General features: G+C 40.6%; 2 protein-coding genes across 3 annotated transcripts in view; both read right to left on the bottom strand.

The window, feature by feature from the left end:
• Positions 1–14,457, bottom strand: part of CAPN3 (calpain 3) — a 32,377-nt gene extending 17,920 nt beyond the window's left edge. For both annotated transcript variants that reach the window (XM_033145903.1, XM_033145912.1), the window contains exons 1-9: positions 14,371–14,457; positions 7,547–7,905; positions 6,285–6,354; positions 5,598–5,716; positions 5,079–5,212; positions 3,927–4,095; positions 3,419–3,547; positions 2,392–2,475; positions 2,014–2,099 (exon numbers count right to left, since the gene is read on the bottom strand). In XM_033145903.1, coding sequence (XP_033001794.1) covers positions 2,014–2,099; positions 2,392–2,475; positions 3,419–3,547; positions 3,927–4,095; positions 5,079–5,212; positions 5,598–5,716; positions 6,285–6,354; positions 7,547–7,840 — 1,085 coding nt within the window. In that variant the 5' untranslated portion in view covers positions 7,841–7,905; positions 14,371–14,457. The remainder of the gene's footprint in view (positions 1–2,013; positions 2,100–2,391; positions 2,476–3,418; positions 3,548–3,926; positions 4,096–5,078; positions 5,213–5,597; positions 5,717–6,284; positions 6,355–7,546; positions 7,906–14,370) is intronic.
• GANC (glucosidase alpha, neutral C) overlaps positions 12,837–15,818 on the bottom strand; it is a 30,711-nt gene continuing 27,729 nt past the window's right edge. Inside the window, 4 exon segments of the mRNA XM_033154589.1 lie at positions 12,837–13,380; positions 14,371–14,448; positions 14,451–14,473; positions 15,434–15,546. Coding sequence (XP_033010480.1) covers positions 13,271–13,380; positions 14,371–14,448; positions 14,451–14,473; positions 15,434–15,546 — 324 coding nt within the window. The 3' untranslated portion in view covers positions 12,837–13,270.

Here is a 15,818-nt window from a genome sequence, read left to right as displayed (position 1 = left end):
ACCTCCATATCTTTCTGGTATAATTCCTCTGTGTATTCTTGCCACCTCTTCTTGATGTCTTCTGCTTCTGTTAGGTCCTTTCCACTTTTGTCCTTAATTGTGGTAATCTTTGTACGAAATGTTCCTTTCATATCTCCAATTTTCTTGAATAAATCTCTGGTTTTTCCCATTCTGTTATTTTCCTCTATTTCTTTGCATTGCTCGTTTAGAAGGCCCTCTTGTCTCTCCTTGCTATTCTTTGGAAATCTGCATTCAATTTCCTGTATCTTTCACGATCTCCTTCGCATTTTGCTTGTCTTCTCTCCCCCGCTATTTGTAAGGCCTCATTGGTCAGCCACTTTGCTTTCTTGCATTTCTTTTTCATTGGGATGGTTTTCGTTGCTGTCTCCTGTATAATGTTACGAGCCTCCATCCACAGTTCTTCAGGTACTCTATCCACCAAATCTAAATCCTTGAACCTGTTCTTCACTTCAACTGTGTATTCATAAGGAATTTGATTTAGATTGAATCTTACTGGCCCAGTGGTTTTTCCTACTTTCTTCAGTTTAAGCTGGAATTTTGCTATAAGAAGCTGATGATCTGAGCCACAGTCAGCTCCAGGTCTTGTTTTTGCTGAGTGTATAGAGCTTCTCCATCTTTGGCTGCAGAGAATATAATCAATCTGATTTCGATGTTGCCCATCTGGTGATGTCCATGTGTAGAGTCGTCTCTTGTGTTGTTGGAAAAGAGTGTTTGTGATGACCAGCTTGTTCTCTTGACAGAACTCTATTAGCCTTTGCCCTGCTTCATTTTGATCTCCAAGGCCAAACTTGCCAGTTGTTCCTTTTATCTCTTGATACTTTAGCATTCCAATCCCCTATAATGAGAAGAACATCCTTCTTTGGTGTCATTTCTATAAGGTGTTGTAAGTCTTCATAGAATTGATCAATTTCGGTTTCTTCAGCACTGGTAGTTGGTGCATAAACTTGGATTACTGTGATGTTAAAAGGACTGCCTTGGATTCGTATCGAGATCATTCTATCATTTTTGAAGTTGCATCCCAGTACAGCTTTCGCCACTCTTTTGTTGACTATGAGGGCCACTCCATTTCTTTTACGGGATTCCTGCCCACAGTAGTAGATATGATAGTCATCCGAACTGAATTCGCCCATTCCTGTCCATTTTAGTTCACTGATGCCTAGGATGTCAATGTTTATTCTTGCCATCTCATTTTTTACCACATCCAGCTTACCAAGGTTCATGGTTCTTACATTCCAGGTTCCTATGCAATACTTTTCTTTACAGCATTGGACTTTCCAACTGAGCGTCCTTTCGGCTTTGGCCCAGCCGCTTCATCAGCTCTGGATCTACTTGTACTTGTCCTCCGCTCTTCCCCAGTAGCAAGTTGGACGCCTTCCGACCTGAGGGGCTCATCTTCCAGCGTCATATCTTTTATATGCCTGTTGTCTTTGTCCATGGAGTTTTCTTGGCAGGGATACTGGAGCGGCTTGCCAGTTCCTTCTCCAGGTGGATCACGTTTGGTCCAAACTCTCCGCTATGACCTGTCCATCTTGACCTGTCCATAGCTTGCCTGAGTAATTCAAGCCCCTTCGCCACGACAAGGCACTCTTTCAAAACAGTTAAGCACACTTTAAAGCATCTTTGGAGAAATTACATATACAGTGGTACCTCGGGTTTCAGACGCTTCAGGTTACAGACTCCGCTAACCCAGAAATAACGCTTCAGGTTAAGAACTTTGCTTCAGGATGAGAACAGAAATTGTGCTCTGGCGGTGCGGCAGCAGCGGGAGGCCCATTAGCTAAAGTGGTACCTCAGGTTAAGAACAATTTCAGGTTAAGAACGGACCTCCAGAACGAATTAAGTTCTTAACCTGAGGTACCACTGTATATCACTAACTTCTGAATTTTACACCAGAAACAAAAGGACATTTACCTTTCTTGGTAAACATGCAGAAGAACCAAAGTGTATTAAGTGAAATTAAAATATATTTTAAAATCAAATGGCTTGACTCACTTGTCACTCCAGGCTCCATTCCATTCTACTTGCCCCCAAGGATTTCTTAGCCGCACGAGTTTTAGCTTGTCCCCTTTAAATGTTATCTTGGAAGGGGGGAAAACATAATTAATTCAACCAGCCTGTTTAGTATGCATCCTTTTACAGGCGCCACCTTAAACGAGAACGGATGCTATCATTAGTGGAGTCCCTTTAACATTTCCCCATTTTTCTCTTCTAAAAGTGCTTTATTTGCACCTATGGTCTTGACTGACACCAGTGAATATATTTTCCTTTCTTTTCAAGGTGAGGTTGCTTAACCACTTAATTTGTGTACGTGGGCTACATGATTTTCTTGTACCCTAGCAAAACGCATTTCCTTTTTGCATCTATACTTACCTCTTCCACTGCTGTAACAGAATAGGCATGACCTGTCACCAGTCCATTCGTCATGCGCCTCTCAAACAGCATTGGAACCACAAGCTGTAAAATGCAGAGGAAGCACGTTAAGAATAAGAACTGTGTTGCGTGTGGAATTTTTCAAAGGACAACATGCTCTGCCCATTTCTGTCTTGTTTTCTTCTGTTCCACATTCTTGAACAGGAGAAGGCAAATTGATATGCATGTCCTGTGATAAGGATGAGGTTTCCTAATAGGGCAATAAAACAGAAGTTCTGCCATTTATATTCTAGAACAGGGCTGTCCAACAGGTCAATCGCGATCTACCAGTTGATTTCGGGACGCCCTTGGTCGATACCAATGGGTAGATCACTTCCAGTTTTTTTACAGTGGGAGTAGTTCGCAGTCTCTAGGAAATTGGACATCCCTGTTCTAGAAGGACACCCTGCTTCAGGGCCCATGTGCAGCTTTGCAAACTGCACAGCAATCCACAGTTTCTGCAGCAAATCCCAAGGCCTAATAATAATAATAATAATAATAATAATAATAATAATTTATTATTTATACCCTGCCCACACAGGTAGGTAGCCGTGTTGGTCTGCCATAGTCAAAAAATAAAATAAAATAAAAAAAATAAAAAATCCTTCCAATAGCACCTTAGAGACCACACAGTTAGGCTTCAATCCTATATCTGCTTACTTGGGAGTAAGCCTCACTGGAACTTTATTGAGTATTAATAGGATTTTACTGAGCAGAGTAAATCAATTTGTTTGCACACAATACAGTGGACGCTCGGGTTACGGACATAATCCGTGATGGAGGCATGTCCGCAACCCGCAGCGCTTCGTCTGCACATGCACGTGATGCAATTTGGCACTTCTGCACATGTGCAAGCGCCAAAACCTGGAAATAACCTGTTCCAGTACTTCTGGGTTCGGCGCAGAGCGCAACCTGAAAAAAACGTAACCCGCAGTGGCCGTAACATGAGGTATGACTGTAACCTAGGTTACTGGGAAGGAATACAAACCCGTTTCGTCATCTCCTCTGCCTGCTGAACTGAGTCATTTGGAAATTCATTCATATTCTTCAACATTTGAGCAATTAATAATCCAAGATTTGTTTCAGGAGCAGATCCATAAATAAACCCTGAACCGTCCTGGAACAAAGAAAAGGGGGGAGAGAGGAAAATTAAAGGAAGGCATTATGAAAAATAAAGCAGAATAGCAAGATTAGTTAATAAAAGTTGGGAAAACTTTTTTCTATTTCCTTTTGCCCACAGGACAGAAGAATGTATGTTTTAACCAGTGGTGCTTACTATTGACATAAGAGCACTAAAATGGTATCTCAAGTTTAGACTTAAATTCAGGTATGGGGAATATTTGGTCCTCCATATGATACTGAACTACAACTCCCATCAACCCCAGCAAGCATGGCCAATGGCCAGGGATGGTGGGAGTGGTAGTTCAGTCTTACGCTTACTGAATATGAGTGGTATGAAATTAACCCCAGAAAAAGCCTGGGATCAATGGATGTACCTCAATAGAGCAGGCCATGAGTGACCCTCTTTCAAAGGCATGTTTCATGATTTTATAGATATCTTTAGGAACATCCTTTATCTCATAGAACTCTGTTACTCCTCCTGTGAAATCTTCCATGGCCTCGGTGGTGTTACCTCCTTTGAGAGCCTCATAAGACCCATGGAGCCTGAGAAGGAACAAGAAAACAAAATTAACACTCCAAATAAACTCTGATGATTCATTTTCATTTGGGTATAGGTCATCTTTGAATCTGTTCTATTGTAAAATAAAAAAGCATCTGAATAATAAGGAATAAGGAATAATTTTATTGGCCAAGTATCAATCATACTTGGAATTCTGTTTCGACTACATTGCAATGTAAAGAAAATGTACCTCATACAAACACTGCTGTATTTGTCACGATACAACAGCACAACAAAGGAACCCCATACCACCAACTGACCTCCCTTCCGCACACAACTACAAATTCAACAGTTTGATGGCACAAGGAAAAAAACTATTCCTGTGCCTAGATGTTTTTGTATATAGAGTCCTGTAATGACGTCCGGATGGAAGTAAATCAAGCAGGTAATGACCAGGATGCGAAGGGTCTGCGACAATTCTCTCTGCTCTCTTCCTGGCTCGAGCAGCATAAAGTGTCTCTATTACAGGCAAACTAACACCAATTACCCTCTCTGCAATTCTTACTGCCCGTTGGAGCCTCTTCTTATCCAGCTTAGAGGCTGTGCCATACCAGACAGTAATAGAATTACAGAGAACAGTTTCAATGGTACCTCTGTAAAATTGGATCAACAATTCTTGGGGCAAATTAAATTTTCTTAGTTGTCACAAGAAATACAATCTCTGATGGACCTTTTTAAAATGATAATATTGATGTTGCCTGGCCAATTTAAGTTTTGAGAAATTATAGAGCCCAGGAACTCAAAGGACTCTACCACTACAACCATGTTACCAAGAATGGAAAGTGGCAGCGAGATGGGAGGGTGCTTTCTAAAATCGATTATCATTTCCACTATCAATATACATTTGTTATAAGAATGGCACATTATTTTAAATTACCTCAGTTTAAACACATGTACAGTTGAATAGGGGTGTAATATATTTATGCATACAGTATACAGAAACGAAATGTGTAGAAAGTATATTTACTTTGCATAAGCTTTTTCCAGTAAGGCACTCCAAAATTCATTTTGCTGGGAGGATTTTGTGAAGACCAGTTGACTGCCATACGTTGGTAAACGGTCATCAATGATAACTTCCACCCAATTTCCGTAACGCCAAAACTGAAGAGAAAAGAAGATGACAGATAGATAGATAGATGATAGATAGATGATAGATAGATGATAGATAGATAGATAGATGATATAATTTGCAGATATAGTGTGTGTTAGAAAAAAAGTGATGTGTGGATTGTGATTAAGAACTGGTTTGTACACTATAATTGGGGCTAGACTTTGTTATGTGATAGTATTGCTAGATAGATAGATAGATAGATAGATAGATAGATAGATAGATAGATGATAGATAGATTTGTTGTGATAGTAGCAAATAAGTAATTAAAATAGGCCTTTGATATCAGTGCCTATTAATCTTCCATGCTGCTGGTTAGTGTAGCATAGCTGTACTGCAAAAGGCAGCACCTTCTTGTGTCTGATCAACAACTCATACCTGGAAGTGAAAGATTCCAGCATAATCTTTTATGAAGGTCTGCTCCCGTGGTATGACCCGGAACAGCAATTTCTCATGCAGGGTGAGACAAGCAATGGCAGCCAGGAACCAACAGTCACCTGAGATGAATTATATAGAGCAGGGCAAATAAAGTGTAAAAATTACTAGAACAGAGAATGTATGCTGCTGAAGGATTAGTGCTTCTACAAATATTTTTTTGGTCTTCAGAGCAATTTGCATTTAACTGCCATATATTAGTTAGACAGGGCTGGCCCAAGACATTTTGGCACCTGAGGCAAACCACACCATTTTGGGTGGTGATGTGACGATTTATATCAGAAACAAGGGGGAAATAAAGATCTACATTGGGAACAAGGGGCTGAGTTAAGAATGTTGAATGTTCAAGTGTATGTCTAGAGACAATGGATAAAACAAACACTATTAGCTGTACTGCTAGATAAGTATTTAATGGTTATTGCATTTGTATAAAAACCAATTAAAACTTGTTGTTGTTGTTTTTTAAAAAAAGAGGGGGTGAGTGAATATCTACATCAGGATCACAGGGGTAAATCAAATCAAACTTACCCAACATTTGAATTTGGAACCACCGGCGATTGCAGGGGGGAAAGGGACTTGCTAAATAAACTTATCAGACATACAAAACAGCTCCAAAGAAAGGACTTGTACCTAATTCTCCTTGACAAATGTCACTCCTGTTGGCTCCACCAATGATAAAGCGTGGATTCTCACAAATTTCCTACAGAACAGAAATAAATAGCTGAAAAAGTTCACGTTACTCTAAACTAACCACTTATGTGCCACCTGAACCAAGCAAACCGTGGTTAATAATAATAATAATAATAATAATAATAATAATAATAATAATAATAGAAAACTGCCAAGGCTCATTTTCTTTATGCCAAAATCCACACAGTGTGCGCTTTGATAATTACAGACTAAAAGAAATTGTAAGCTGCACTGGCAATGGCTGCAAAACCTCGGTAATTTTGTTTATGATCAATTATATAAATTGATGGAATTATATAAATATTGTGATAAATTATTTAATGAAAATGAAATGCAATGTTAAGGAAATAAAATATTGTAGCTAATAAAAGCATCCCATGTTCACTTACCTAGGAGTAAGTCTCATTGGAAATGTGGAATTTACTTCTGAGTAAACATGTACCTGATTAAGAGACCAGGATTCAAATCCCCACTCAGCCATGAAGTTCTGTGGGTGACCTTGGGCCAGTTACTGTCTCTCAGCCTAACCTACCTCACAGGGTTGTTGTGAAGATAAAAATGGGAAGGAGGAGAACCATGTATACCACCTTGGAGGAAAAGTGGGCTATAAAGGTAGTAAATGAATAAATAAGACTAAAGTATGTCACCCATAGCATTTTACTGCCATTTAGAAACATAGCTATTCTTCTGCAACATGCAAGTGTCTTCCCTATTTTTAGTGTATTTATTTACTAGAGTATAACTTAGATTACATTCAATCCAATCATAGTAGAGAATAATTTTCATAGAATGCACAAATTATAAAATCTTATGCAATCTAGCCTTGAACTTCTGGTGGTTTTCAGCATGCTTCTAACTGAATACTCTTTATTGAATTTCCAGGGTTTGTCCACAGTAGAGTTTATTGTTTATTTGCAGCAGTTTGCATTCCTATTTAGTTTGTGTAGCCCACATGGTGTTACTCACAAACAACACAAATCATGGTGTTTCCCCCTGGAAATTTGGATATACCTGACAAAAGGGATTTTTCAATAAATCAGGGTAAATCAGTTGAAGGAGCATGTGAATCCTCTTAAAATCTCATCATTTTTTTCTATCTATGCTTTCTTTTTCTTTTTTTTAACTTGGAACGGAAAATGTCTTTATTACATTTGCAAACATCAAATATAAACAACTTTACGCGAGATAAGAAGCCTACTTACTAGTGGTCTCTTCCACTCAAATTTGACAGGGAGCTTTTGGCTGAAGAAGAGGGAGGAGTCATTAGCCGGGAAATCTGGATCCTCATAAAGAATCTTCTTCTCAAGGCATTTCTTGTGGAGCTCATGAAAGGTCTTTTCCTTCACTCCAATGATGGGCTGGTTGCGGCTGAGGATAGCAGAGTAGATCCCCGCTGGACCTCCACCTGGTTCAGTTGTTGTGCTCATATGCTGGCGGGGAACCTGCCCAGCTCCAATCTCTTGAACCACAGTGGCACCACCAACAGCCGACGGCATGGAGATCAGCTTTAGGCAAACTTATCAACTTAACAGAAACGAGCAAGTAAGGAAGATCTTACTGCCTGGAAGGAAGTGACAGGAAAGAGGAAGTTGCTCTGTAAACGGTTTCTCAGGCACAGATCTCTCTTTCCCTCCCTTTTGCCTGAAAAAGAGCTTCAAACAAATTTACGAAGAGCCACCATGACACCAGGTTGTGCACGTTTCATCCTGATAAAGCTGCTACAGGAAGCAAGAGAAATTGTTGGGTAACTTTCACCTCTGAATTGGTGTGTGCGAGCGTACCACTGGCATGCTTTCCAAAGGTTGCAGTTCAGAAAACTAAAAATAAACTCTCAGGGAGAGTGCCGATGTGGAGGCGGGGATGAAGGAAGTTCAGAGTTGGTTCTTTCAGAAGGACTAAAAGGCATTTTAGGTCACTTTTTCACCTCATGTAAAAATCAAGCAAAGCCAAAACACAACCTAAATTTACAGGATGCTTGAAAGTTCTTTTGATAAAAACACCTTAATGATAAGATAGGCCAACATGTTTAAGAGTCCATATAAACCATGTTTCTACATATTTAGAAGTGACTTAGCAAAACTAGAATTCAAAGGACTATCATGCAGAGGCACCAGCCAGTTGAGTACTTAAGTCCTGAGAACTGATGTTAATGTATTCAAATTATATTTATTCTCTGAGGGAATATTTCCTTCAGCTGCTGGGTAAAGCTGCTAAGTTTTCCGTCTATTGGTGTCTTGCCTAGCACAACAATGTAATTTAATCACCTTTGCCAAGATAGAAAACAGGAATGAAGAGAAAGTAAATCTATTGAGGAACATGTGCAACAATTTAATCTCTATGAACTAATCTGCAGGTAGCACTCAACCGGAAAGCATTCTGAAGAATTATATCCAGACTTTACAATGCCATGCCTGTTAATTTATTAATCTCAGTGCTTTTAACAGTGCTAAACTGACCCTCCTCTCCTCATTCCTCTCAAAAGAGATTAAGCAGAAGAATCCGAAAGAGCACCAGCTGCTCTCCAAGATCTCCTCACAGCAGCTGCCTAAGCATGGGCTGATCCACTCAATGCCCTGTTACCTTATTCCTCAATTTAATTTTGGTGAGGGGGCACACTGAGGTTGTCAAAGGGTAAGCCTCTTTTCAGTCCTAAGGAATAAGTAATAAAAAATGGCAAGCTACTTGGTCTGCAATCACTTTATTTTAAGCATTCTATTGTGTTCATATTTTATATCCGGGTTCTATTTACCTCTGATAGTGTGAGGCACATGCAAACTATCTTCTGGCAGCTGTGACCAGGGGAAATACTAGAAGCAAATTAAGCTTGGTGAGCTCACTGCTATGCAAATACCGGTTCTCAAGTTATTCAGGTTACAGCAGCATTCTAACACCACCAGCACCAATGGCAGAATGCAGCAAACTGTGAAAAACATCTGCCTAATTTTATTCTTTTGGTTTATTTCTCTACCAGTGCTGCCATTGGGAGAGAAAGAGAGCCTAAAGCTTTGGGCTCTCATAAACTGGCCTCATATTGAAAGAATCCTCTGTATCAAGATAGTTGTAAAAACTATTTTTAAACAAACCAGCTGGAGCACTGCTACGAAATCCCAGTCAACATTTTTCTGTGGAACACTTGGCACTGAATCAATGCAATGCTCTGAACATGAGTAAGAATGATAACCAATTGTGGCCACTACAGTTGGGCACAGACAACTGTTGGAGGCAGAAAACCAGTTGCTGGGAACCACAGGTGGGGTGGCTGCTGTTATGCTAAGCTCCTGCTTGACAGCTTCCTACAGGCCAGGCACTGTCCAACTCCCAAGAGACTGTGTTCTACTCCCAGTATAAAAAATCTGCCAGTGATCTACCCATTGTCATTGGAGGGAAGAGGAGCGTGCGTGCATGGGGTGGGTGGGTGGAAGGGGAGAATTGAGCAGAGTTGTTGAGCTTTTTGTGGGGAGGATTGCCCTGCACAGAGTTGTTTTGCTTTTTGGGGGGATGATCCCACCAGTATCAACCAGGGATCTACCAGTGATCTACTGGTTGGACATGCCTGCATAGGCATTTGGTTGGCCAATGTGAGAACAGGATGTTGGACTAGATAGCCTTTGGCGTATTTGAGCAGTGTTGTGATGTCAGGCTCCAAAACCTAATGTGCTTTTTCTTGGGGGTTAAGTCCCAAGTGGAACTTGCTTCCAGTTAAAAACACATAGACTTAATCTACTACACAAAACACAACAAGTAAAACTAACTTTAGCTTCAACAGACTAACCTTGGTTGATGTAACAGCATGCAAGCTTTCAAGTTACATTGAATCCTTTGTCACTGGTCAAGAAACACATGGATTCTAACAAGTTTGCCCCATAAAAGTTACTACCTTAGTTATTTGGCATTGGCTGATATGATGTGTATTTGAAGGAAGCTGAACAAAGCCAAGCTACCCAATCTTTGAGACTGATTTTTACAGCAATGATTTGTGCCACTGGAACTAGAGCCACATCCTCTACAAGTTAGGGAAGCTTTGGTAACTGTGCCTTGGCTGTCACAAAACGACCTTGGCTTCTATCTTATGCTTATATTTATAAACTGCTATAGGTTTCTGCTGGTCTCAGCAGTTTCTATTTGACAAAAGAAAAAAAAGTGCAGAGTTGGGCTGAAGAAGACAACAGTAATAATACTAGGTGACAACATTTGAACAGTTTTAAAGTATTTCTGACTGGCAAATTTGTACATTCAGGCTGAAGATGGGCAGTAGAGTTTAAGACAGTTGAAAATAGTTTGAGAAAGACATCACTTCTCTTGCTGTATATATAGTTCCCTTCACCCCTGCCAATGTCTTCTCATTTAGTACCTTTAGGTGTCAAGCATTATTTCAAACACTGACCAATCAGATGTCTCTGGAAGGACATGACTGTGATGGGCTATGAACACATTAGTTTTTCTTAGCTGCCTTGGTTACATGGAATGGCTATCAGCTATTCTCTTTTTGGGGGGGGGGTGGGGGGGGGCAGACCTGTAGCTCTCCAGACATTGTTGAACTACTGCTGTCATCCTCCCTGACTGTAGGCCATGCTGGTGGGAGTCTTACAACATCTGAAGGACTGCAGGTTCTCAATCCCTGTTATATGTCAAACAACAAACTAAGCTAAGAGTATTTGGATTTAGTATAGGCTACAGCCCTACAAATACACTTACCCAGTTGTAAACCCCACTGAATGGCTTACTGTTGAATGTATAGGATTGTAGTGTTAAACTCTTGAGTCTTCAGCATGCATTACCCGTCCATTTCTGAACATATTTTTACAACCATAAGAGCTCAAATACTAGATACACCAAGGTTATCTCCAAGCCACAGAGAAATGCAGAAATATAAGCGCATTCATATAGAGTCTTTCTTCTACCGTGAAGCTCCAGGCAGTGTACATGCTGCCTAGATTCCAACTTGCTTAGCTTCAGAAAGTGCCTGCATAAAGTTCCCTGTGACCAGAATACAGTACACACTGTCCTCAGAACAGTACTATGGAATAAGTGAGCAAGAGCCCTTACATCCCTTGGAAAGCAGGCTTATGTGGATCAATTTACATTCACAGCATCTTAAAATGCAGTGATAGCAATTTGTTCAGCAAATCTTGGCTCTGCCAGACATTCTCTCTACAGAAAGGGGGAAAGTTCAGCAGCAGGTGGAACTATGTGCTAAGACACAGCAGGAAAATGTCTTTCAAATGTGTTGCTGCACGTTGAAGGAGTTAGATTTTTCTATCCACACTTCAGGATCTGCTTGCTTGTGAATGCAACTAACTAATTTCTAGATAGAAAAACCTTGGACAAGACACTGCCTCCCCTTCTTTGAGAGTTATTGCATGCTCAGCACTAGAAGGCAGTGAATAAAAGGTAGCAGGAGAAGTAAGAGAGATTCTGTATTTCCTTTTATTATTAAAAACCTATTATAAAACAGAAATCTTGAGTGTGAGTGGGGCACCTGCTTATGACACTGAGCAGCTTGTGAGATTAAAAACTGTTATTTTCGTTGTTGTTGAAGCCATGGAATCTGTATCTGGTCACATTCTTAAGCTGGAATGGAGGAGGAAGCAGCAGATATTAAAATGAAGCTACTATGCAAGTTATCAGGTTGAGCCAAGGCTTTGTGGGAACAATAACTTAGCGTAACCATGGCTGATTCCCCACCTCTGGTCTCCTGGGTAGTGAAACATACAAGTGAAACATACAAGTTTCTTGATAAGAATCAAGAGGAACTAGGTAGTCAAGTTAATTTTAGGTGGTGCGCTAGGCAGAAAGTCAATAAAAGTCAAACTGGATAACTTTACCCAACAGTTGTGGGAATGTTCCCTCAAGGAATAGTGCTCTGCCTGCAAGTTGTCTAGAATTTGATGTCTTGCACACTATTCTGTAATATATTGGTTGGCCCAATTAAGATTTGTCTTAATCTGGATTTCTGGCATTTTTATTAATGCTCACATTTACTTTTTATGGAATCCAGTACTGTACTCTGATGTGTTCTGCAATATCTATGAATCATTCTAAAATATGGGACAACACTTAAGATATGGGACAACACAAGAAAGTTGCATTTTGTTTAGTTGTATACCATAAATTGAGACAAACTGCGAAGCTTTGTGTTCTGACTGAAGTGCTCAGGAAAGTCTGAACCACCCGAATGCTTAAAAGATCCTTTGGGGACCTCTCTGTCATATCTCAGTCACTTCAAATTCATCATGATACTTGTTTGGTTTGTTCTTGCAAAAGAAGCACAGTGTCCACAATGATACAGGCTTTATGAACTATGTTAACTGATGAATGTTCGCCCAAGACTTCATTTTCCCCCAAGTAAGAAAACTGGAAATTGTTCTATGGATAAGGAAGTCTCTGTAGGAAGTGAATTTGTTGTTGTTGTTGTTCAGTCGTTCAGTCGTGTCCGACTCTTCGTGACCCCATGGACCAGAGCACGCCAGGCACGCCTATCAGGAAGTGAATATGGATTATAAAAAACAGTTGTCATTTTTCCTGTCAAATGCCATCTTGCTGGAAAAAAAATCTATGTTTTACATTGGTGGGTTTGGTAGAGATTCTTCCAGGCTATTACCTTCTTCGAAATATTCATTATACCAATAAGAAACTGGTATTTCATAATGCTGAAAAACAGGTCTAGAGCAGAAGTCTTTAAAAAACAGTGAATAGAAGCAAGAAAGCGTCACTTATTCCAGATATTGTTGCATGGCTCCGACGCACAAATCCACAATTATCCTGGAAGCCAGCCGTCTTCACATAACAGTTGTTGCAAATGGTATCAGAAAGTCATAATTCAATTAATTAAATATAACTATGTTTTGTCCATTTCAAAAGAGTGTGCTGAGTCACCCTCAACCATTATTGTTCGGCTTTCCTTCCAGTTCTCTGGCTCTGCTGTTTCACTTGATATGAAGCACCCAGTCAATGCCAACATTTAGTGAAAGCTTCTGAAGGGTCAACACAGAGATCTTGGCATCATATGTGAAAGCCACTGCTTGGTCTTTCCCATCTGAATGTCAACAGAATTAAAAACATACACGTTATATTCAGTTTAAAAATCTACTGAAGACAGACACATATGAAGCTCATAAGGCTGATCAGAGCACAACTCTAGTTTACCCCTGCTGCTCTGAAGCAAACTCCTGTACACCAAACAAACCTTAGAATAAGAGCTTGTCCAAATCTCCATTTGCCCTGCTGCTTTTCTCCTGGGAAAACATACTTCTTTACCGCTGAATCGGACCAAATCGCAGCTGGGTTTTCTGCAGATTGCCATTTGTTCTGAATCAGCAGTAAAGAGTGGGGAAAGCTTGAGGCAAACACAAAACTGCTTTCTTGGCATGGGACAAGCAGGTGTGTGGATGAGCATTCAGATCATATCACTGGGGCTGTGTCAAGATGGGACATTAGCTTGCAAATGGGTCATTCAGATCCAATTTTCTGTGTGCATCTTAGGCATGTAACATTTTGTGTTATTTCACAAACCATATTCTTTGCTATTCTGCTGCAATTCCTGAGTATTTTTGTGTGCCCCCCCCCTCCACTGCCCTCCCCTAGTTAGCTTACAGGATTAAACTGTGGTTTATTTGATTGTAACAACTCTCATATAGCAGCATAGCTCAAGTCCTGGAATAATGAAAACAAACTGGGACTGATTAGTGCTCCGAGTGAAGCGTGTGCTCTCAGATAATTCCTCTTCTCCAAGTTCAGTTCAAAACACCTCAGGATCTGATTGCATGGCTGAAAGGGGGTTGGGAAATCAACTCAGTTATGAACCTCTTCAGGTGTTTTTCCAAACCTTCCCCCGAATCTCTAGCAGCTCAGGAGATGGGGGGAGTGAGAGGAAGCAAGGGGGAGCTCTCTGCTTCCTGCTGTCCCTGCTCCAATGATAGGTCTCTGTGCAGCAGGAAATCCAGTGCCTTAACTGCACTGAAGGACTCTAGAGTGGAAGAATCTTAAAAAGCATCTTTAGATGGCGTAAAATATCTCTGTCTCTTACCATGAATGCTAGCCGTCACAGAAGATGGTTGTTTTTTTATTCCCAAGATCAGTATCTGCTCAACTACACACTTTGTATGAATTGCCCATTTTCATCTGCACACCTGTGAGAATCGAAAGACAGAATCAGAATCTAGGGTACCGGATATGACAACATGGCTATGTCTTATGTGTGTACTATGTATGTTTTCTTCTTTAGCATACTGCCTTGTCAATAATAATAAATAGCAGTTTATTTTTTAAAAGTGTGTTTTGAAAATCTATGGATTCATGAGGGGTATTGGGGAAATAGTTAGCTATACTGTGAAGGTTTTGATCCCTAAAAGCAGTCTGTATTTTAACAAATACTTTAATTAAGTAAGTTAAAGCCTCTTTATACTCCTCTCCTCCCAAAGGACCCTTGTTGGAAACGGTGTGGCATAGTCAGAATCATAACAGGATGAACCATTCACTCTACACAGAGGTGGCTTTAGGGCAGCACAACCAGTTTGGAGTCTTGGGGTCGCCTCCGTGGATGCTGCAACTATGATTTAGAATGGAGCGAGAGAGGAGAAGGGACGCTGAATTTTGGCATCGTACTGAGCGCCGCTGAAATTTGGGACCCCAAGATCCTTCCACATCTGAAGCCCACCTGATGTTTTGAACTATAACTCCCATCACCACTGTCAGTACTGCTAGGAGTTGTAGTCTGCAACATCTGGAAGGCACCAGAATGGGGAAGGGGTTTACACCCTTTATGGCTTCTGGACTGAGAAACAGACAGCAGAGCAAAATTCTCCTGTGTTTCTTACTATCCAATCCTGTAGGATTTGCTGCTCATTCTTTGCACTAATTTGACTGCCAGCCATTTTATTTCCCCCTAAATGCTGTAAATTCCTGCCATGTTCACTATACCTGGACCATGCCAGAGCAACTGTCAGTCACTTTTCATTATGTTGTGAGTGGTGGACAAAACGTATTTTGCCCAGCTATCAGTGTAGTTATTGAAGTATTTCTCATTATTAAACTACCGGCCTAGGATTCTTGACACCACCTTCTGCCTCTGCTTTTTCAGTGCACATTACCTAGATGAGAAGACATTCTTGTGGAAGGTGAACTTCCTGAGCAGGAACTTCTTCTCATGGAGATACTGGAACGAATGGCCATCATCCAGATAAAGCTCACCCACTGCAGACTCCTACACAGCAAGAAAAAATGTCAAACAGCTAAGAAAGCTGTATAGGGTTACTCCTACAAACTGCCACGTGTTGATTTTCTGAATGGTTCAAACACTTCTGAAGGCCAATCTATACATTCAGACTAGAGACAGATAATAAATGAGTCCAATCAGCAGAAGCCGTGTGCAGGACTTCCGCTTTGGTAGAGGGACTTCCTCCCCTCCCCCTGCCCTCCCTCAAAATTGACTCTTGAAAAAGAAACAAAAATATGTCACAAACAGTCAAACCTCGG

The sequence above is a fragment of the Lacerta agilis genome, chromosome 1, assembly GCF_009819535.1.
Source record: "Lacerta agilis isolate rLacAgi1 chromosome 1, rLacAgi1.pri, whole genome shotgun sequence".
In the NCBI taxonomy this organism is placed as follows: domain Eukaryota; kingdom Metazoa; phylum Chordata; class Lepidosauria; order Squamata; family Lacertidae; genus Lacerta; species Lacerta agilis.
This window is presented reverse-complemented; position numbering and strand designations above follow the sequence as displayed.